Source organism: Heterocephalus glaber, unplaced genomic scaffold (genome assembly GCF_053883595.1).
Source record: "Heterocephalus glaber isolate CG9 unplaced genomic scaffold, H.glaber_assembly_v1.0 deba00001150, whole genome shotgun sequence".
Lineage (NCBI taxonomy): Eukaryota > Metazoa > Chordata > Mammalia > Rodentia > Bathyergidae > Heterocephalus > Heterocephalus glaber.
In genome coordinates, this window is record NW_028258204.1 from 1705171 (window position 1) to 1729107 (window position 23937).

Here is a 23937-nt window from a genome sequence, read left to right on the forward strand (position 1 = left end):
CTGTATTATATGACTCAACTGTAATCTTTTTCCTGGGGAACAGGGGGCTTTTCATTGCCTTATACTGTTTTTGTGCACCAGCTTGGTCAGAACAGACTAACAAAAGAATCTGCAAGCAAGATCTGCTCTGCTGTCTCTGGAATTAAGGATGAGGGTCTATCTGGGGACATGGACTACTGTCATCAAGAGTGCCACCAAGTCAGGGAGGGGCAAGGGAAGCAAACACATCACAATGCTTTCCTGCTGTTTTAAAGTCACCCTTTTCCAGTTCAGTGCTGTAGACCTTTAACTATTTTCTAGAGCTTTATGAAGCTGATTCTGACACTTTTTGGTTGCTTTTGTCATGTTTCTGGGCAGGCATGGGGGTTTGGGGCTGTCTACTTTGCCATTTTGCCGATATCTACAGATGGGTAGATTGTGTTTTAACTGTGTTTCTTCCTGCTTCTGCAATCAGTATGATTGTATGAATTCCATTAGATCATTTACATACCAAAAGTCATAGTAAGGCAAAATGCATAAATGAACATTTTGTTATAATGCACAACTTACAAATATTGAGGGGAAAAGCTTATCTAGTTTGTCCACATACTCCATGAGCTTTGCCTGTCTCCTTTGCCTGACTTCTGGTCTCCTGCTTATGTCCTGGTGCTATGGACAGGGACGTCCCAGGGTAGAGGTGACAAGGGGCTCTGAAAATCTCAATGCTTCTTTCTGATCTCCCCTTCCTCCTCCTCTTCTTCCTCCTAATGCTCAGCAATACCTAACACAATCTAGATTCCACCCACACACCTGGTTATCCTTCTCCCCTCTTGCATGGAAACTGCACAAGCAGATTCCTTTCTGTTCTACTCTCTCCTGGGTCCAGAGTCACAACAGTTCCATGGTGCAAGGGAGGACTGCAGAGTGTTAGTGAAGCAAACAGACTTGCGGGGACTCGTGGGAGGTGGGTGGTAGTGGCACAAGAAAGACAGGACCAAGTAGGCAGCAGAGGTCTTAGAGATGGCCTCTCCCAGGAGAAGCCAGAGAAGGGGGAAGTACAGAGAGGGGAGGGAACCTGGAGCCCAGGAAACCAGTGAGATGGGTTTCTGGAAGGCCGTGACCGCTGGACATCAAAAACAAGGCTCTCCAGAGAAATAAGATCAGGGTTCGTGAAAGACACAGAGCGGGAATTGTCAGCACTCTCCACGGGAAGGTAAACAGGACAGAGGACCTTGGACGGCACCTTGGCAGAGTCTATTAAGGTGTAATCAGCAGGTCTCCTGATGATTCAAAGTATCTTTCTTGTTTCTGAAAAAATTGACCCAAGAAGACATGCCACAGCATTTTCTATCTGTGATGTTTTTGGTAACTATGAAAATTAGGAACAACCAGAAAGTGGCATGGTCAAACGAATTGCAGTACATGCATCATGTAAAATACAACACAACCATGAAGAATAAATTGGAAGTCCTAGGTCACCAGGCATAGTTTTATGAGAATTAAGCATGTTCCTGAGTTCCATGTACATGATTTCACTTCCGCTGAAAAGACAAAGAGAGAGGAGTGGGAAAGAACTATGGGTGATTTTAAACATTTTGTCCTTTTACACCCTGCCGAGGTCCCCAGTCGCGCGGAACACAGGCCGAGTCACCCCACTGCAGACGGGCGGGTCTGTGCACGCCCTGCCGAGGTCCTGAGTCGGGCAGAGGACGCCCGGTCAGCCCGCTGCAGACAGGCAGGTCCGTGCACGCCCTACCGAGGTCCTGGGTCGCTCGGAAGATGCCGAATCGCCCCACTGCAAACAGGCAGGTCTGCCCACGCCCTGCCGGGGTCGCCAGTCCCGCGGAACACGCCGAGTCGGCCCGCTGCAGACAGGCAGGTCTGTGCACGCCCTACCGAGGTCCTGAGTCACGCAGAAGACGCCGAATCACCCCACTGCAAACAGGCAGGTCTGCCCACACGCTGCCGAGGTCCCCGGTCGCGCGGAGCACACGCCTAGTTGGCCCGCCGCAGGCGGGCAAGTCTGTGCACGCCCTACCGAGGTCCTGAGTCACGCGGAAGACGCCGAGTCGGCCCGCTGCAGACGGGCAGATCTGCCCACGCCCTACCGAGGTCCCCAGTCCCGCGGAACACGCCGAGTTGGCCCGCTGCAGACAGGCGGGTCTGTGCGCGCACTGCCGAGGTCCTGAGTCACGCGGGGACGCCGGGTCACCCCGCTGCAGACGGGCGGGTCTGCCCGCACCCTGCCCAGGTCCCCAGTCGAGCGGAGCACTCGCCGAGTCAGCCCGCTGCGGACGGTCGGGTCTGTGCACGCCCTACCGAGGTCCTGGGTCGCGCGGAAGACGCCGAGTCAGCCCGCTGCAGACGGGCAGGTCTGTGCACGCCCTGCCGAGGTCCTGAGTCACGCGGAAGACACCGGATCGCCCCACTGCAGACAGGCAGCCACCTGATTCCACATTGCCAAGGCGCAGAGGACACCAGACCACCAGACCAAAGTACTGAGTCCCACTGTTCCCGGCCCAGAGGTAGGGGCTTCTGAGCCATCGTCCCACTGCTCCTGGTCCAGAGGAAGGGGCTTCCCGGTCACCATCCTCCCGCTGCTCCCAGCCCAGAGGAAAGGGCTTTTGGGCCACCTTCTGTCCCGCCGCTCCTGGCACAGAGGAAGGGGCTTCTGGGCCACCATCCCTCCCACCGCTCCCAGCCCAGAGGGAGGGGCTTCTGAGCCACCATCCCACTGCTCCTGGTTCAGAGGAAGGGATTTCCCGGCCAACATCCCTCCTGCTGCTCCCAGCCCACAGGAAAGGGCTTTTGGGTCACCATCCCTACCTCTGCTCCCGGCCCCTGGCCCACCTCACCCAGCTCAGAGGAGGGAATCCGTGCAGGCGCTAACAGCCCCCTGCCCCAGTCGAAATGAGAAAACACATAAATAAGTCTCAAAACCAGACTTCCAGATCACCTACAGCAACCCCAAAGGGAAATGAGATGGAACACTCTGATACTCAACCACCTGGACCCACTGAACTGGCAACAAAAGGGGATCTGGGAAAAATGAAATCAGAAATAATTTCTCAGAAAACAGGAGAAATTGTGCCCCTAGTGCAAGACATGATTAATAAATCTAGAGAGGATCTGAGAAACATGATGGAATCCCAACATAAGAAACAAATGGAATCCATAAAACAGATGCAAATAGATTTCCAGGACATGAAAAACTCCACTGAAAGTCTACACAGTAGAATGAGCCAGTGTGAGGACAGAATTTCAGATATAGAAGATAGGATTGCAATTAGTGACCAGGAAAAGAAAAATTGCTTCAAAATTATAAGGAAACATGAGAAATCAATCCAGCAGCTGCTAGATGATGCAAAAAAGAATAACATAAGACTGATTGGGCTCAATGAAGAAACAGGAGAGAGTGCAGATGACATAAAAAAATCTCTTCAGAGAAATAATGGTAGAAAACTTCCCAAGCAGGGCAAAAGAGCTTGACATACAGATAAGTGAGGCATATAGGACTCCAAATAGCCTTGATCAAAAAAAATCTACACATAGGCATATAATTGTTAAGATTCCAGAAACACAACAGAAGAACAAAGTTCTCCAAGCAGTCAGAGAAAAGAAACAAATCACATACAAAGGCAAGCCCATCAGAATGACAGCAGACTTCTCAACACAAACCATCAAGGCAAGAAGAGCTTGGAGTGACATATTCCAAGCCCTAAAAGAAAACAGCCTCCAACCCAGATTGATGTACCCTGCAAAACTATCTTTCAAAATGGATGGAGAAATAAGATACTTTCATGACAAAGAGCACCTTACGAACTCCGTGAATACCAAACCACCACTCCAAAGAATTTTACACAATAGCCTAGGAGCAGACCTTGAGGATCACAACCCCAGGAAGCAAAGCAGAATGAACCCATCTGGCATGACAAGAAATTAAATGTAAAGGGGGAGAAACCAACAAAAAGAAAAAGTCATGGCAATGACAAGTCAATAGGTTTCAGTTATAACCATCAACGTTAATGGTCTCAATTCACCAATCAAAAGAAATAGACTGGCAGAATGGGTCAAGAAGCAAAATCCAACAATATGCTGCAGACAAGAAACACACTTAATTCAAAAGGAAACTAATGGACATGAAAAGCCATATATGCACTAATACAGTTGTAGTGGGGGACCTCAACACCCCACTGTCACAAATAGATAGATCAACTAGACTAAAAATAAGTACTGAAATACTAGAACTCAATCGGACTCTTGAACAAATGAACTTAACAGATGTTTAGAGAGTCTTCCACCCCACAAAATCAGAATACACATTCTTCTCAGCTGCACATGGGTCATTCTCCAAAATAGACCACATACTCACACATAGAACATGTTTAAGTAAGTGCAAAGGAATTGAAGTTATCCCCTGTATATTATCAGACCATAGTGCCATGAAATTGGAGATACATAGCAAAAGAAACTCAAAAAATTTCATAAGCACTTGGAAATTGAACAACACACTTCTGAATAACCAATGGGTCACAGAGGAAATTAAAGAAGAACTCAGACAGTTCCTTCAATTAAATGACAATGACAATACAACATATCAGAATCTATGGGACACAATGAAAGCAGTCTTACGAGGAAAATTCATAGCAGTGAATACACATATTAGGAAAACAGAACGAGCCCAATTAAACAACCTGATGCTGCACCTCAAGCTTCTAGAAAAAGAAGAGTGGGACAACCCCAAAGCTCATACAAGGGAAGAAATTATAAAGATCAGAGGAGAAATCAATGCAATGGAGACTAAGAGAATGATACAAAAAATCAGTGAAGCCAAGAGTTGGTTCTTTGAAAGAATCAACAAAATTGATAAACCTTTAGTCAAGCTTGTCAGAAAAAGGAAAGAAAAGGCCCAAATCTATGCAATTAGGAATGAAAAGGGTGAAATGACAACAGACCCAGCAGAAATCCAGATGATCATCAATACCTACTTCCAGAACCTATACGCCAATAAGATGGACAACACAGAAGAAATGGACAGATTCCTAGATACATATGAATTACCAAAGTTGAATGAAGAAGACCTAAAAATTCTGAACAACCCAATATCAACCAATGAAATTGAAAACATAATTAAAAACTTATCACCTAAGAAAAGCCCGGGCCCTGATGGCTTCACTGCTGAATTCTACAAGACATTTAGAGAGGAACTGCTGCCGCTACTGTTTAAACTCTTCAATGAAATTGAAAGGGAAGCAATACTCCCAAATTCATTCCTGGAAGCAAGCATCATCTAGATCCCCTAAGCAGAGAAAGACCCAACTGAAAGAGAGAACTATAGGCCAATCTCACTAATGAACATAGATGCAAAAATCCTTAATAAGATACTGGCAAACAGAATGCAGAAGGTCATCAAGAAGATCATACACCCTGATCAAGTGGGATTCATCCCAGGGATGCAGGGATGGTTCAATATACGAAAATCAATTAATGTAATACACTATATCAATAGAGCCAAGGACAAAAATCATATGATTATCTCCATAGATGCAGAAAAAGCATTTGACAAAATCCAACATGCATTTATGATAAAAACCGTACAAAAAATTGGAATAGATGGTCTCTACCTCAAACTGATAAAAGCCATCTATGAAAAACCAACAGCCAATATCATACTAAATGGTCAAAAACTGAAATCCTTCACAGTAAAATCAGGAACAAGACAAGGATGTCCACTATCACCACTCTTGTTCAATATAGTTCTGGAAACATTAGCCACGCCAATCAGACAAGAGAAAGAAATAAAAGGAATAAAGATAGGAAATGAAGAAGTCAAATTGTCATTATTTGCAGATGACATGATACTCTATATAGAAGACCCCAAGAACTCCACCAAAAGTCTTCTAGACTTAATAACCAAATTCAGTCAAGTAGCTGGTTACAAGGTCAACACACAAAAATCAATAGCTTTCCTCTACATGAATGACAGACTCACTGAGAGAGAAATAGGGCAAATAATTCCTTTCACAATAGCATCCAAAAAACTGAAATACCTAGGAATCATCCTAACGAAAGAAATTAAAGACACGTCTCTGAAAACTATGGCACTCTGAAAAGAGAGATTGAAGATGATATCAGAAAATGGACAGACATCCCCTGCTCCTGGGTAGGAAGGATTAATGTAGTGAAAATGGCCATACTTCCAAAACTGCTATATAGATTTAATGCAATTCCAATTGAGATCCCAGAAGCATACTTCATAGACCTCGAGAAAACAATCCAAAAATTCATTTGGAGCAAGAAGAGACCCAGAATAGCAAAAGCAATTCTAGGTAACAGAGACATGGCAGGGGGTATCACACTCCCCAACCTGCAACTCTACTACAAAGCTACTGTGATAAAAACAGCATGGGACTGGCAAAGAAACAGGCTTGAGGACCAGTGGAACAGATTAGAAGATGCAGAAACAATGCCAGACACACTCAGCCATCTCATCTTTGACAAAGGAGTCAAACACCCTCACTGGAGGAAAGATAGCCTCTTTAATAAATGGTGCTGGAAAAATTGGGCTTCAACTTGCCAAAGATTCAAACTAGACCTATATCTCTCGCCATGTACTAAACTAAAATCAAAATGGATTAAAGATCTAAATATTAAAATAGAAACTCTGAACCAGTTGGAACAGAGGTTAGGTAGAACCCTTGAAGACATTGGTGTAGGAAAAGATTTTATGAACAAAACCTCAGTTGCCCATGAACTAGCACAAACAATCAACAAGTGGGATCTCTTCTCATTAAAAGGCTTCTGCACAGCAAGAGAAACCACCAGCAGTGTGAAGAGACAATCCACAATGTGGGAAAAAATCTTCACCTGCTCTTCCTCAGACAAAGGTCTACTATCTCGAATCTATAAAGAACTTAAAAAGATCAGACCTCCCAAATTTAAAGACCCAATCCAAAAATGGGCATCTGAAATGAACAGACATTTCTCACACAAAGAAGTAGAAATAGCAAATAAATACATGAAAAAATGTTCAACGTCACTGGTCATTGGAGAGATGCAAATGAAAACAATGCTGAGATTCCACTTCACTCCAGAAAGAATGGCTGCTGTCATGAAATCAACCAATAACAAATGCTGGCGGGGCTGTGGGGAAAGAGGAACCCTGCTCCACTGCTGGTGGGAGTGTAGACTGGTGCAAGCACTGTGGAAATCAGTATGGAGATACCTCAAAGAACTAGGACTGGAAATCCCATTTGACCCCGCTATTCCACTGCTGGGGATCTTCCCCAAAGAATTAAAAGAATCATACCACAGTGATATATGTGCACCCATGTTCATAGCAGCACAGTTTGTAATAGCTAAAACTTGGAAACAGCCCAAATGCCCATCAACTGGAGACTGGATAAAGAAAATGTGGGTTTTTTTATAAAATGGAGTACTACTCAGCCATCAAAAATGAGAAATTAGAGACATTTATAGCTAAGTGGATGCACATTGAGGCAATACTCTTAAGTGAATTAAATAGGACACAGATGTGTAAATACCGAATAGTTGCTCTGGTGTGAGAAACTGAAAGTGTAAATAAGGACTAAATGTATAATAGGTCATGTGAAATAGGAAGAAAAGGGGCCAAGGGGAAGGAAGTGGGAGGGCTAAGGGAAAGGATAGAAGGGAATGGGATTAATATGAGAAAATGGAAAAATAGGAACAAAATCTTTGTAAATAGGGAGGGCTGGAGGGTTTGAAGGGAGGGCTGGGCAAAGGTGAAAAACAAGAACCACGAGAGACTATGTAAAGGTGCAAATTTCCAATGATGAATGTCATTATATTGTATACGTAAAATGTACCAATGATTAGAATGAATAATCAATAATGTAAAATAGGAATAAAAGGTCCAAAGGGGTAGGGGTAGTAGGAGGCACAGGGGAAAGGAAAGAAGGGAAAGGAAAAAATGATGAGAAATGGAAATAAAGTCTTTGTAAATAGGGAAGGGTGGAGGGCGTGAAGGGAAGGCTAGAAAAAAAAAATTTTGTCCTTTTCCTATAAAGTTTTCTTTAAAAAATCATGAATCTATATTACACTTATAATCTCATAAAATTTTAGAGATAAAAAAGTTTTTTCTGGGCAGATATGGTGGCGAACACCTATAATCAGAAGGGTGAGGCAGGAGCATTGCCATGAATTCAAAGGCCAGCCTGGGATATATAGTGAGTTGAAGGCCAGCCTGAACTACATTGCAAGACCCTGTCTCAAAAGAAAAAAAAGTTTTGTATTGCTTTATTTTTTCCAACAAAAGCATTTTCAAGAAGGGAGACAGGAGAAATTGGTCAGAGAGGGCCGGGAAAATTGAGTGAGCCCCTGAACATGTGGGCTTTCTGGATGTGGCGGGGCACATTTGTCAGGAGGTACAGCAGTTTTGGAGCTGAGCCTGGGGGTGCATGCAGGCTGTCCATCCCCCAGGGGAGCATGTTTTGTGGCTGAAGGGGACTTATGGACAGTGAGGTGCCAGCAGATGACTGATGTGTAAAGTAAGCTCTGTGTCACACATGATGATTCATCCAACACCACCGTCAAGGTTCCCTGGGCAGTGACAGGGACCGGGGCTTAGCAGCAGCAAAGCATAAAGCACATGCGCCCCTCCCTGTCCCCCACCCCATACCCCACTGCAGACCACAGTTCACACCACAACAAGCAGATCGATTAGCAGGCCCTCGGCTGCAGAATTTCATCCAAACACTGTGTCACTGTGAAAAATCATAGTCCTTCACCACTGCTGGGAGCTGCGCATCTTTGGAAACACACCTGCTCTGTTCCGAACTTCCCAAACCTTGAGCAATCTGCAAATTTTGTTCTTTATTATCCATGTATTAGAGTAGTTCAGCAAAAATGTCTTCCTCTGGCCTAAATGCTGATGAAACTGAACTGAAGCTTAGCACTAAGTCCTAGGTAACTGCCAGGTGGTGGTTGGGCCTTGTATGCTATACTTGAGCTGGAGGGACCTGGGCAGACCCTTTAACACAGAATTTGTTTGCTTAGCTCAGGCACATCTGCATCATTCATGGTCTTTGGTGTCATATCTGTGCTGAGGGAGGGATAGGACCTGTCTGTCTCCGCATCTTTACTTCCTGCTGAGCAGCATTTAAATCCCCACAGATGGTGTACAGTTCCGCCAGCACTGAGAGGACAGAGCCTTTTCCGTGTCCCCTCACTCTGTCCAGATCCCTCTTGAAGAACGAGGTGCCACTTCAAAGAGGCAGGCACTCTGTGGGCGGCTTTACAGCTTCGGGCTGATTGATGCCGGGTTTAGCGCTGTCTTTGCCCATGCTTTGTCTCGGGAGTGTGTCTGTCTGACCTTTCTTTGAATAGCCAGCCCCACAGCAGCTCCTGGAGACCGGGTGACCCACTGGAGCGGTGGTATTTGGCTGAGCTGCGGGAACTCCGGGAATGCTGCTGTTTTGATCCCCTAAGCCTCGCTGGCCACACCACAGCCGGGCTCAGTACATCCTGGACCGATGGGAAGGGAACAAATCAGACTTGGGTCACATAGGTCCACAGATCCATGGTGACGCGCAGCATCGTCCTGAGTTTTTTTATCCAGGGAGCTGAATTAACTCTGAGCACCTGGGAGAGGGCACAATGGCACTGTGGTCAGGGAGGAAGGTGCAGGCCCACAGGGACCAGGATAGCCTGTGCCTGGCAGCCCCAGAAGGTGGACTAGAGAGAGCTGGCCCCCTAAAAGGATGTCTTTCCCTGGGCTTCAGTCACTCATGGACAAGGGAGACCCCACTGCCACCACCACCAACTCCATAGGGTGAGTTATTTGGTGGGTCCTGTTTCTTAACTATACTATGCCTTGGAAGAGTGACCCTGCCCCCCTAAAACAAGCTCCAAACCCAGAACAGTTAGGGTTGGCCTGGATGTTGATGGCAGAGAAGCTTCCCCTGACCCCCCAAGATGGGGCTGTAATATGGGGGATGGAGAAGGTGTTTGGTCCTGATTTCTTCTTGACAGATGGAAATCTTCACCCTGGAAGTGTCTTCAGACAGTGTAAAGCTGGTCATGGAGACCAAGTTCTGCCTCCCCACCTTTACCTGCTCTGTCCTGGAGCCCCGCAGGGGACCTGTGACCCAGAAGTCTGTGCTCCCAACTGCTGTGCATGTCCCTCTGAGTAGCTGCTGTCCCCCCACCCTGCCCCCAGCAACTGCTTCATGGAAACAAGTCATCAGTCCAAGTCCAGCACCTTCTTTGAAGGTGTTTAAGAATGAGACACTTAGGAAGGACACAATAACATAAATATGCCAAAGAAAACAACGCAGGTGTCTTCAGAGAGACACACTGACGCAGGTCAATTAGGGCCACCACTGGGTGCCCACGGAGCGCTGTGGTGTTAATGGAGACACTTGCTGGGTCTTTCAGAACTTTCTTTCCAGAAATGAAATTAAAATCACGCAATTAAAACGCTCACAGTCGGGGATGGAGGTTCTTGAACTGATTGAAAGACGAAGAAGTGGACACACCAACGTTTTGAAACAGCAATTGTCTCTGTAATTAAATGCAATTAACTGACATCAGTGTCTGCTTTTCTCCACCCAAGACTGATTGAAACGCTCAGACTTTAAAAAACATGTCCCCTGCCTGATTTCATTTCCATCCCACTGAAGTCATCATCAGCCTTTGCAGATGCTGAGAACAGTGATTCAGCAGTCCAATCCACGGCCCATGTGTAGGATGAATGGCCCAGGAAAATCAGGAAGAGCTCCCTGGAGGAAACAGACCCTCAGGCTGGGGGGGCGGGGCACCACGGCCTGCCAATCTCTAAGGAAGAAAGGAGCCATTGGACAGAATCCGTAACCAAACTGGAGGTTCCACAGGGGAGAAGAAAAAGTTAGACCACTTGCCTTTTAAAAGAACTTTTTTCCTGATGATTTTGGACAATCTAGAAAAATGCTAAAAGAATAAAGAGAAAAAATGTTTCATATAATCTCACCACAGAGACATAACTACAGAGCATTTTTCTTTCTTACATATATTTTAATTAATATTGGATACATATTTTAATATGTATTATACATACTTGTATTCTGGTTTTTTGTATATATTATTCTTGCTATTTCAAAAGTTTAAAAATATTTTTAGTTTTTAGTATGTTTGTTTGTTTGTTTTTGTACCAGGGATTGAACTCGGGACCTTGTGCTTTCAAGGCAGGCCACTGAGCTAAATCCCTGGCCCTCTTTGTTTTTGTTTTTGTTTGACAGTTTCAGTATGCACTTCAGGCTGGCCTTGAACTCACTATGTATCCCAGGCTGGCCTCAAACTCACAGAGATCCTCCTGCCTCAGCCTCCCTCCCAAGTTCTGGGATTACAGGCGTGTTCTCAGCTTCGTAAACATTTTTTCATGTCCAAATAAAATCTCATCGTGGGAACACACCACTGTTTACTTGACCATCCTCTTCTTATTTTAAGTTGTACATAGAATTTTGATATTCTAATAATATAGAAGCACATCTTGTTGCAAAAATCTGCTGGTATTTCTGACTTTTTTTTTCCTTATGGGGCTTTCTTTTAAGTGTAATTTCCTGGGCCAAACACTAGAATTGTTTTTTGAGGTTTTAGGTTTTTTCCTAATAATTGTTCTTCAGAAGGGCTACCAATTATATTTCTACCAACAGGGCAAGAAATTTCCTAGTCCCTGAGTCCCCACACATGGTCGCCATAAGATTAAGCCGGTGGCAGCCTAGTCATTCTTCCTAAAGAAAGGTCACTGTTGAGCAGATCCTATGAACCTGGGGTAATTCCCAACCCTGACCCAAGTTGTGCAGGCATCTAGTTGTGCTTCCCCGTGAAGTGGAGGAGGGCACATGGGGGCCAGCACCAGGGAGTCCCACCAGATGGTGACACTACAGCCAGCAAGGTCTGCAAAGCACCCAGGCTGCTGTGTCCAGAACACCTATGCATCAGGTTAGTTGGGTCTGTCCCCATGTCACCGCCTCCCTCTCCATTTTTCAGCTGTGTTGGCCAAAGGTGGACACAAGGTCGTCCTAGAGAAGATAGAAGAGTGGAATGTTGTGGAGCTCATGGTGAATGAAGATGTTGTCTTCCAGTGCACTATTACAGACTTGGAGTTCGGTAAGTCTTCTCTTGCATGATCTTTCTGGTTAGCCTTTTGCCTCCTCCAAGAAGCCCCCCACTTCTAGTTCAAATGGTCAATGTGTCTTGCCTGTGTCAAGCTGGATTTCTTTCTGAGTTCCCCCTTCATACCAGAAGCCCCATACTGTGGCCCACAGAGGAGATCTGAAACCACACACAACAGAGCCCTTGTCACTCTGACCTCTTCCCAGACTCTGGAAATAGACGAGGAAAGAAAATGAAGTTAAGCCCTGACTTCAAATAGATGATGGAATTTGATGATAATTGTTTTTCTGCACTTTAATAATGTGTGTTTTATTATTATCTGCTTTCAATGTGACTTTTGTTCCACTAGCTTGTTTGGTCTGGACTTGCCGAGACCTTTAGAGTCATGTGCGCACCCTGTGTGGCATTATCTGCAGTGTTCTAGGGGTTCCTGTGCCCTGGGGGCTTTTGGCCCAGCTCCCACCTGCCTCCCTATGCTCAGAAAGAAAAGCTGTGCAACCCACTTGAGGCTGGCTAACATTGTACATGCCTGGGGCCTTGGGAAATGTACCCCTGATGGAAGCCCTAGGTGGATCTAATAAAACATCAAATTGTACAGAAATAGTTCTGTCTATTTCCCTAGGAGGTGATGGTAAACTAGACCCACTGTGCGAAGAGGCTAGGAAATCTGTGTTAAATGCCTACTGATCTCTGGCGGGACAGACGCAGATGATCATCATTGCCCCTGGTGCAGGGACCCTGGGCTGTCCCAGTCAGGAGGAGGCAAAACCGGGCTGCCGCACAGCCTGGATTCCCATCTGGCTGCACAGAGGCCCCCAAAATAATAAAACCACATCATCTGCAGCGTCTTTCAACCTCAACCCACAGGGAGAGTCTCCAATATCAGGTATACATTGAGCTTAAGGAAATAATAAAATGCAATCTAATAACAAAGCACTGTGCCTTACTAATAACACCTAGTTGCCAGAAGCATTCAAAATCCCATTCTATAGTGAGCAAAGAGCTAGGAACGGGTGAAATTAAAGAGCAGTTGGGGTGGGGTGGAAAGTGAGGCCTTTAAAGTCTGAACCAAAAGTCAGTGTCAGTATGGTACTTAGATGCTTGGCTATTCCTACAGATAATTTCTTGTTGCCACTAGAATAAATACTTAAAATTGTTAATATGAAATTCGCTGTAATCAAACCTCCAGTTACCCTCATTTAAAATAAGAGAAGTGGGCCAGGGATTTAGCTCGATGGTTCCGCCACCTGCCTCTTAAGCACAGGGTCCTGAGTTCAATCCCCGGTACCAAAAAGAAAGAAAAGCGTCTGCCTTCTTTTTCATTAGCCAGTCCAATAGGAGGCTCTGAGGAGAGCAGAAAGTCCTGAGCAGAAGCAGGAAGTGACCCTGTCACTTTGGAGAAGGACACAGCCCTGGGTAAAGGGGAGTTTAGCTGTGATCAAGTAAAATCAGTCAGGTTGGAATAACGTTCTTTTTACTACCAGGTCCTATGTACCAAACTGTAGTCTGCATTCTGAACTACAGTGCAAAGAGGGGAGATAGGGATCTGATGACGGTGAAGATGAGGTCATCCTCAGGAGGCCTCATTCCTTGGAGAAGACAGATGGATTCCACCACCCCACAGAGGTGGGGAGCCCTGCTGAAAGGGCAGGGCTTGCATAGCTGCCTGGGAGCCATGCCACCTGGGGATCCACCTGGGGGGCCATCCTGCCTGCTGCCCAGGCAGCCTCAACCCTTCTGCACCCCAAACTCCAAGGTCCAGCAGGAACCCCAAGAAGCCACTGCACATGCCCTTTCTCACTTGTGATGAAATAGAAGGATTTTAACCCAATATTATGAGTCACTTAAAACTCTTTGGAAACATTTAATCGGCTCTTTATGGAGAAATGGAGGCTCCAAAAAGTTCTTCCTTCTGTGTCTGTTGTTAGTTTTCACATGTCTCTAATGACTCAGGATTTGGTCCCTTTCATCAAAGACCAGCTTCACTTACTTTGGTCATAGCATTCCAGCTTTGTTTCAGTGTAAACATGCTGGTACAAGAGAAATGCAGTTTCATTAAAGAACAAAGGAAAAATACAGGTGATGATAAAGGACAAGTTTAGTGGACTTTTATGTATTTCACTTTGGGTTTCTTCTGTTTATGTCTGAGTGTTCATAAAGAGGTGGATATGCAGAGACCTCACCCACTTGGGATCACAGTATCTGTGCACAATCTTTTACCTTTTTAAACTTAGCATTTTGTGTTGAGCTGCTTCCTCTGTGACTGAACATTTGCTGGCTGTCTAAGCTTCATGTCTTGAATCAGGAAACTTCTTCCTCCTGTGCAACACCTTTTCTGCTGAGAACTAAGCCTTCCAGCCTGCAGCATTGCTGGGAGTGGCAATGTTATCCTTCAGGATGTGGATCCCAGCTTCTCCCAAGGGGCCTTGCAACCTCTGCAGCCCCTTGCTTTCCTCCAGTGTCTCCGACCTGGGCTGCCTTTGTGTCTTTGTGCCCCTCCTCCCCTCCGTGACCAGAACCTAAGGGTGGGTAAGGCGAGACAGCAATGAATTTGTAATAAAAGGTTTCTGGTAGATGCCTGTTTCTAGGGCTCTGGGCTTCAATTTAGATCAGAGGCAAATGGTGGCTGAGCCTGAGTTGCTGGAACAAGTCCCAAAGTCACCTCTGGGAAGTGGGGTTGGAGAGGTGGGTGGGGTACAGAAGACGGAGGTGGCCCCACAGCTTGATCTCATCTGATGCCTGACACTGAGAATATGTGAAGATGAGAGATTTATTGGCTCACCATCCTGGTAGCCGGGATGTTCAAACTACATGGGACCAGCCTGTGGGGAGGGCTGCTTGACTGTACCCAACCCTGTGGATGGCTCACTACATCCAGTACCTGTTAGGGTTATCCTCTAAAACCTTAACAAACAATCCTGTGATGAGGCTATATACATGGGAACTGTGCTCAAACTCAGTTTCCCAGGTGAGCTGCAGGGACATTTCAGCACAGGGGCTGGAGCAGAGGGAGGACCCTGAAGGGACTCTGGTGCCCTCGGTGGCAGAAGCCACTCCCTGGGCCCTGCTTCTGGTAGTGTAGTGGGAAGCTACCCCCTCTGCTTCTGGCTGTGTGGGCAGAACAGGGTTACAGGAAAGGAACGGTTCAGGTGACAGCATGCACAGAAGCTGTGGGTGCCAAGTTTCCAGGAGAAGCACACCAGGTGGCCAAGCCCAGGTGAAAGAGGGGAAAATGCCAGGCCACAGAGCAGGGCACAGAGAGAGGCGCTTCCTGAGCTGTCTGGACATCTAAAGGGATCATGAAAGAGCACATTCACCAGGGCATAATGGGAGCCCTAATCATGCTCCCTAAGACCGCAGCTGGCAGAAGGTGCTGAGCAAGTGTCAGAGGATGATGGGCAGACTACACAGGGTACTATGGATGCTGCCTCAGGGTCCTGAGCACATGCTGGGCTCACAGGGGCAGCCACCATTCAGCTCCAGAGCCACCGTTGCTGTGAGGAGGAGGCAGGGCCAGTGCTATCAGTCTTCTGGATTTTTCCAGAAAGTATGGAAATCTGGACTTCTATTTTCACTTTTTTGGGGTGCCAGAGGTTGAGGCCAGGACCTCATGCATGCTAGACCTGCGTTTTATCACTCAACTACACTCCCCACCCCACAAACTTTTGACTTTAAAGTCTTGGTCCAATTTTTCTTTTTTTGGACCAATGATCAAACTCAGGACCTTGCACTTGTTTGCCAAGCATGTGCGGTGCTGCCCGGGTCCAATTTCTTTTAAAGCACAGTGACAACTGAAAACAAAGACACATCTGTGGCCCACTAGGAGGTGAGCCCTGTCCCTGACTGCCTTGGGCCACTCCAGTGTACACCTTTGTTCTGGGTGTCCCTCTCCCCATAAGTTCCATGATCACCTTCCTGGGAGGCCTATGGGTGCCTGTCTGAAACAATGCTGTGTGCAGAGGCCTCTGTTCCAGGGAAACCACTCCGCCCAACTATTTGGTTATGCAAATGAGAAAGTGAAGACTGTTTGCTGGCCCCTGAAGTGACACAGGAGAAGCTGAGGCCCAGAAAGCCTCATTGTTCCTGTGACCAGGGGTGGGAGGGCCCAGTTTAGGCAGAGTTTAGTGGCCCAGGTCACATTTCCTGATGGGGAATGCCCTGGGTGAGGAATTGGACCACACCTGGCGCATAGCATATCAAAGACCACAAGCCCGGCCGAGACCTGAAGGAGTGAGGAAAGGTGGTAACCCCCACCCCTTTCCTTACATGATGTGACAGGCTGGGAAGCTCAGACTGCAGCACCAATGTCCCCAACCTAGAGTATTTTAAGACCCAAACTTCTGACTCCAAGAAGATGCTGACCCGGCAGATTCTAGGCCCCATTGCTATGATCTGACAAGGTCTGGGATGAGACCCATGAGTCTCCAACTGTAAAGTGTGCTCCAGCTGACTCTGCAGTCTGCACTCTGAGAGAGTCAGCACCAGGACATCAGGGCAAGGCTGCATCCTGTAGGCAGAGGTGGACGTGTCTCAAGGGAAGTGGAGCTGTCCCTAACAGGTGAAACAGAAGCTTTCTCCCCTCTGGGCCTCATGTTCTTGGGCCTGGATTTCAAGGAGCTGGAAGGGCTTGGAAATACTTCTGTAGGGTATGGGGAGCTGGTCTCTGAAGCTTGGGATAGGTTAGGGTGAGGCCAGCACCCATGTACATCATGCCCAATCGTGCTGGGCCTCCAGCCAGCTCTTGCTAACACATCAACTGCAGCTGCAGGGTGCAGTCTACTCTTCCACAAGGTCTGTATCTGCTCCCAGGGTGGAGGCGAGGGCCCCTGGAAAACAAATGTGGGATCCAAGGACCTGCTGGAAGGAGGTCAAGAGCAAGGAGACTTCTTGGAGCCTGGAGCAAAACTCAGGGTGCACCACCCCACCACTTCCATCCAGAGAAAGGTGCTGTAGAAGGTGTGGGTTTGTTCTTCCACCATGCACTAGGACACTTCTGAGCAAATTTGGGGTTTATCACTAATCTTTCCCTTGAAACAAGAAGAGCCAGGTAGCATCTGGGTTCTCCATATAAAATTATTTGCCTTTTTATACTTACATATTTATTAGGACCCACTTTTACATTGGTGGGTCTTTTACTTTAGACAAAAAAGCAATATAGACCTGTACATCCCCCTGGGATTCATGGTTGTGGACCACACTTCCCAAGGAAAGGATGGCAGCTGGGGGAGATATGGCACCTCCCTGAGGACACAGACCTTCTGCTATTCAACCTGCAGACAACTTCCAATGAAACGGAGGGGACCCTTATTTCTGCAGTGATCCCACCTTGAAAGGGGGAACTGGCTTGAGAACCCCATTTTGTATAAAGTGCTCCTTTTTCCATTAACTTTCAAGCTTCAAGTGTATTTCTGAACAGCTATAACTATTGTGCTACAAATTCTTCCCTAAATATATGGTTTTTCATGGCTGTTAAGTCCTATCATTGACCTAGACCTGACCCTACACACATGTAATCTGGTCACCCCAACTTCTTTATGCTCTCTCACAGCAAACCACAGCCTGCTTTCTCTGTGTCCACTGCTGCCAGGCCTGTGTGGTGACAGAGTCCTCACCACCACCCCTCCCAGAAGTCCTTACTGTCCCACCCATGTACCACCTTAGCCAGAGCCCTGTGGTCCATGACAGTATGGAGTTCCAGCCAGCAGGCATGTATTTCTGGAAAGAGCAAGGGAGAAGAGGAAGGGCTTGCCTCCTCCCTGTTAAGAATTCAGAAACCCCATGTGATCCTCAATTTACAAACCTTGCCACAAAAGGGCCTGGAGTTGGAGATATGTGCTGCTCAAACCTCTTGTTAATGAGGTTGGTGGGAAGGAGGTAAGTGGGAGGCAGCCTGGAGGTCGGCCATGTGCATTCGAGGGCCTCGACCATCACTGAAGCCCAGTGCCTGTCTCGTGCCCAGCTGAGAGCTCCAGGTCCAGAAACGTTTCCAGACAATTCAGACTCCCCTCTCCTCATGCCCCCTACCCCCAGTCCTGCTAGATATAACAGGTGGATCCGCCACATGCAGCAGTCTCCCAGAGTAAATCTATGAATTTAGGGTTATCCCAATAAAAATGCCAAGGGAGCCGTTTGAAAGCGAAACAAAATCAATGTAGTTTATATTGAAATATAAGCAAGCAATAATAGCCCCCAAATAGAGTAAATTTTTAAAGCAAGAAATAGAGCCCATGATAAAGGGAAGAGTGCTTATTTTAAAAACATTGTGAGGAAAATTGAACAGCTTCTGGAGGAATGCTGGATTTATACCTATCCTTCACCTAGAATAAATTCTGCAAGGATAAAACATTTAAATGAAATAAATAAAATCACAAATATGAAATTTCTATGAACTTGAATAAAGAAGGTCTTTCTAAGTATGTCTCAAAATCCAAAGGCATAGAAGAATAAATGGATAAAGTCATCTCCATAAAAATAAAGATGGTTTTGTGTTAGGAGAAAATAACCAAATAGGATCAAAAATTAAAATGTATGTGGGGAAAGCATTTTCAATTCATATCTTTAATCAACACAGAACTCACAAATCAATAAAAAGACTAATAGGCAACCTGGAAAAAAGGTAAAGGAAATGAAGAGACCATTCACAAAAAAAGGATATATCAAGGATTCTTAAACACAGGAAAAGACATTTAACTTCATTCACAAAATCAATGCAAATTGACACTGAGACACTAAAGTAATCATACAGAAAAGTAATCATACCATGTTGGTCAGGATGTAGAAATAGGCACTCATTCATTGACAGAAGACGTATAAATTGATAAAATGTCTGTAGAGCAATCTGGCATTATTTGTCAAAAGTTTTAAAGTATGTGTCCTCTGATACAGTATTATTCTCCCTTAGGGATGTACCCTAAAGATATACAACTACACACAAAAATTTATATAGGAACAGAAAAATATTTTCAACCTGGCTTATAATAACAAAAGCTTGGAACCTGCCCAAGTCCACTGAGAAGGAACAGGTTAAATAAACTCTGGTTCATTCATGCAGTAAAGTCCAACATATCCAGTCAAATAAACACAAGAGGCCTTTGGAATACTGTTATGGAAAGATCATCAAGATATATTGCCTTAAGTAAAACAAGCATGGGATAAAAGAGTGTACATATTATGTCACAGTTTGTGAAAAAAGTGACAAATAAAATGAGTGTACATTGAATCAGCATAAAATGCCAAGAAACAAGAAGTAGGTAACTCCAGAGAGGGAGACTTGGTTTTTGTTTTTGTTTTGTTTTGTTTTTGGTACCAGGGATCAAACTCGGGACCTTGCACTTTCGAGGAAGATGGTGGAACCACTGAGCTAAATCCCTGGCCCACATCCTCTCTATATTTAACATTCATATTTAAATTTAAATTTGTATATATTACATTACCTATTCAAAAATGATGTTTTGAAAAATAAAGCAGTTGGGTTTTACCTGTCAGAGAAACCAGACCCCTGCTGACCAGAGAGCTATTAATGGTTTGGACTAGGAGAATTCAGAGTTTGCCAAAAGATCCAGAGATCCACTGCTACTATAACAGTTACCTGCAAAAGAATGAAGCTGGTCCCTTACCTCACACCATATACAAAGATATTACTCAAAATTCATGAAAGACCTATGATTGTAAGGCAAAATTATAAAACTCCTAGAAGAAACCTAAGGGATAAGTCTTTATAACCTGGTATAGGGCAATGGTTTCCTAGAGAGGATACGAAAAGCACAGGTAACAAAATAAAAAAAATAGATACACTGGAATTTATCAAAATGTCTTTCAAAGAACACTATGAAGAAAGTGAAAACTTGGAATAAGCAAAATGGTGGAGTAGCAATCAGCAGCAAAATTCAGCTTCTCTGGGACCTGGAATCCAGATACCTGGAAAATAATAACTTGGTAAAGAGAAAAGAAGATCATCTCTGGAAATTGGGAAGGAACTTAAAGGAAAATTAGAAGCTATACAGAAGTTGGAGAACTGGACCACAATGCAGAGAAAAGAACAAAGCAGTCTGGAAGCTTGCCCGAACTACCAGGGAGGGGAACATGACTCCACAGGCACAAGGTAAGCTCCCAAGGCTGGGAGTTCCAGGGAGAAATGAGGAGCCCATAGCTGTGTGAACTGCAAAAATAATGTGGAATTTTACTCCAAAGTGACTCTTTCCACATAGCAAGCAACAGTTGGAGAATGAATCCAGTGTAACACCCACTATATATCCAGGAGCTTTTAATCAGGTGCCATTTTGGGAAGGGGTTGATTATTTAACACTGGTACTCAGAACAGCTAAACAGCAACTTCATTTCAGGGTTCACAGTTACCCACAGTGACTGGGTAAGAGACAGCCACAGGAGACAGTTGTGGACAAAGAGCACTAGAAGTAGACCCCGTAAGAACTTTAAGCTCAGGCCAGGAGAGACACAGGCCCCCACCCTCCATGGTAAGAAGGCAGGCCCAGCTTGTGTGGCTCTCAGAAATTGATGGGTCTGAAAGTACTGGCATTAAGTACAGTGAGCAGCTTGAAACCTTGCTCTGCTGCATACATCCAGCACAGATCAGAGATCTAATTATCTTCACTATCTATCAACACGAGCAAGGAAATGCCTTGACTTAGATGGTTGCCACAGCCTGGGGCAAGTGGAACAGAAGGACACTTCACAAACCCACAGGCCAGAAAGCTTGGCAGAAAGAACCATGACTTGCTGGATTCCAAAACTGTGGATTCTGGAAAGAAACAACTCATTCAAAAATATAGAGAATGTTTTCTCTTTTTCAGATTGACTTTTTTCTCTTTTTTCAGCTTTCTTCTTCACTATTTTTTGGGGGTTTGGAGAATTTTCTTTTTCTTTTTTTAAAAATTTCTTTCTTTTTTAAGTTTTTCTTCTTAGTATCCTTATTTTTTCTTTTATCTTCTTTTTTTTTGTACTGGGGATCGAATTTCTTTTTTTTTTTTTTTTTTTTTTTTGCGACAGAGTCTTGCTATGTAGTTCAGACTGGCCTTGCTGAGGATTTAGCTCAGTGGTGCCACCACCCACCTTACAAGCTCAAGTTCCCGAGTTCAGGCCCTGGTACAAAAAAAAAAAATAAATAAAATAAATAAATAAATATATATATATATATATATATATATATATATATATATCAGATTGGCCTTGAACTCACTATGTAATCTAGGCTGGCCTTTAACTCTTTTTTTTTTTTTTTTTTCTCATAGCGGGGATTGAATTTAGGACCTTGTGCTTGCCAAGCAGGAACGGTGCCACTGAGCTACATCTCAGACCCTTTATCTTCTTTTTCTTGTTCATTTTCTGTTACATTTATCTAATTCTATTAAAATCCTTCTACTCCTTAATAGGATCCTTTATCTCATCTTCTGTTATTTTATTTTTCAAATGTTTCTTCTTTCATTTTCCCATTTCCCATCCACATTTCTTTACTAGTATAACTATTAAACTTTATTAATCTTTATATGGTCAATTTTATGTTATCACTGCTGAATTCTTTTCTTAGTGAAGGTGTAGTATAGAGTAGTTACATTTAGTAGATATTTACATTAATATTTGGTTTGTCTCTATGTTTATACTATAATTATAGATCTCTTTTCTAAGGTTAAGGAAGTATATTATTTATTCTCATGGTATGCCAATATCCAGTTTGCCTAGGACAATATTATTGTTGTTGATTTTGCTATTGCAGAGTGGAACAGTTGTTGTTATTAATACATTTTCTACGTATGACAATATCCAGATTATTTTTGTATCATCAACAATACTGTGATCTATTCCTGCAGAACTTCATGCTGGAAAAATTAAACTGCATCCTCCCCTCCCAAATTAACAGAGATGGTTAAATCTTGGGACAGTGGCAAAGACCTATAGTTACCCATGCCTAGAATGCAACACTGAAAAGCAGACACTAACTGGAAAATAATCAGCCTTGAAAACTAGATATAAAAAAGTCAGCCCCAACCACCTTGCCTATCTTTCATTACAGAGTAGCCACTGAGCAAGAGAATAGTGAGGTATAATCTTCTGCATGACATTGACCATCCCCATGGCAATGACCAGGACTTATTTTCCAATTATGTTATTATCTCATTTTCAGAGAAACATGGTAGCAGCAAGTTTTTCCACTATAAGTGCCCACAAACCTCGGCACAAAACAAAACAATAGAAACATGATAAGATAAGGCAACAAAATGCCTCCAAAAACTCTCAACTGATCCTTGAGAGGGAGGAAAGCAAAAGCCACACAGCCAAATTATTCAAAAGGATAACAGAGGAGATTAAAAGCAGATCAATAAGATGCTCAGGAGCACAAAGAAGATATAATTAAACCGATAATGGACGTAATAAAGTGATCAGGGAGTTCAAAAAAGACAGTAATGAAAGGCTAGCTTAGCTAAACAAAACAATACAACAATACCAAACATGAATGATCAGCCTAAGCAAAGAATCAGAGTCCATGAAAAGATTCCAAACAGAACCAGGAGATTAAAGGTTCTGTTGAAAGTATGAGGAGCAGAAGCAACCAATGTGAGGACAGAGTGTCAAAACTAGAAGATAGAGCTGCTGTCAGAGACCGGTTATTCAGAGATACCTTAAAAATAAGAGAACATCGGGGCCGGGGATTTAGCTCAGTGGTTCCTTCGCCTGCCTCGCAAGCACAAGGTCCCGAATTCAATCCCCAGGATCAAAATAAATAAATAAATAAATAAATAAATAAATAAGAGAATATGAAAAAGATCCAACGGCTGCTAGATGATGCAAAAAAAAAAAAAAGACTAATCTCAGAATGAGTGAAAAATCAAAAGACAGCACAAATGTCATAAAAAACTGTTTACAGAATAATAATAGAAAACTTTCCAAATATAGGGAAAGAATTAAACATACAGATAAGTGAAACATATAAAACCCCAAATACCCATGATCAGAAAAGAACCTCTCCACAACATATCATAGTCAAAATTCCAGAAATCCAGCACAAGGACAGAATATTAAAAGCTGGTAGGGGAAAAAAATAATGCTGTTACAAAAGAGGAACAAATAACTTACAAAGGTAAACCTATTAGAATAATAGCAGTCTTCTCAACACAAACCTTAAAGGCCAGGAGAGCTTGGAGTGACATATTGCAAGTCATAAAAGAAAACAACTTCCAACCCAGCTATGTATCCTGAAAAACTATCTTTCAAAATTGATGGAGAAATAAGGTCTGTCCGTCACAAAGAGTACCTCAAGAAAATCATGACCATCAAACCAGCACCACAAAACATTCTCAAAGATATCCTAGAAAAAGACAATGAAATCAGCAATGCCAAAAAGTGTAATAGAATGAATACACCAGGCAGGGTGTTACAGCTTGTATCTAGATGTCCTCCCAAAGCCTCAAACAGTCATAGATGGGGCTATTTGGAAGTGGCTGGATCTAGTGTGTATGATACTGGGATCAAGAATCCAATGCTAGGATTAAGGGTGTGAGTTCTACCTTCCCTAACGGTGGGTAGCCTGGATAAGATAGAAGGGATAGAAAGAGGATTATCCCTTGTCACTTGCTGCCTTCTGCCTGTGATGAACTGTTTCCCCTCTGTGATGCTCCTCTGCCATGCTACCCTGCCTTGGAGCCAGCCAACTGTGAACTGAAACCTATACAAAGTGTGAACCAAATAAACCTTTCTTCCTTTAACTTTGGGCACAGGTATTTTGTCTCAGCAAAGAGAAAAGTAAGACACAGAGTGAGCAGTTAAGCAAAAGAGAAAAAGAAAAGGAAATTGTCAACAGGAAAATCGTACAAA

At 44.2% G+C, this 23937-nt stretch overlaps 1 protein-coding gene across 7 annotated transcripts in view; it reads left to right on the forward strand.

The window, feature by feature from the left end:
• CUNH10orf53 (chromosome unknown C10orf53 homolog) overlaps nt 1-23937 on the forward strand; it is a 50828-nt gene that overhangs the window by 14923 nt on the left and 11968 nt on the right. For 4 of the 7 annotated variants that reach the window (XM_021251950.2, XM_087210616.1, XM_021251949.2 and 1 more), the window contains exon 2: nt 11986-12105. In XM_021251950.2, coding sequence (XP_021107609.1) covers nt 11986-12105 — 120 coding nt within the window. Of the gene's footprint in view, nt 1-11985; nt 12106-12206; nt 12707-12733; nt 21096-23937 lie in introns of those variants that run through there. The other 3 variants (XM_004874525.3, XM_021251953.2, XM_021251952.2) reach the window with 3 other exon arrangements.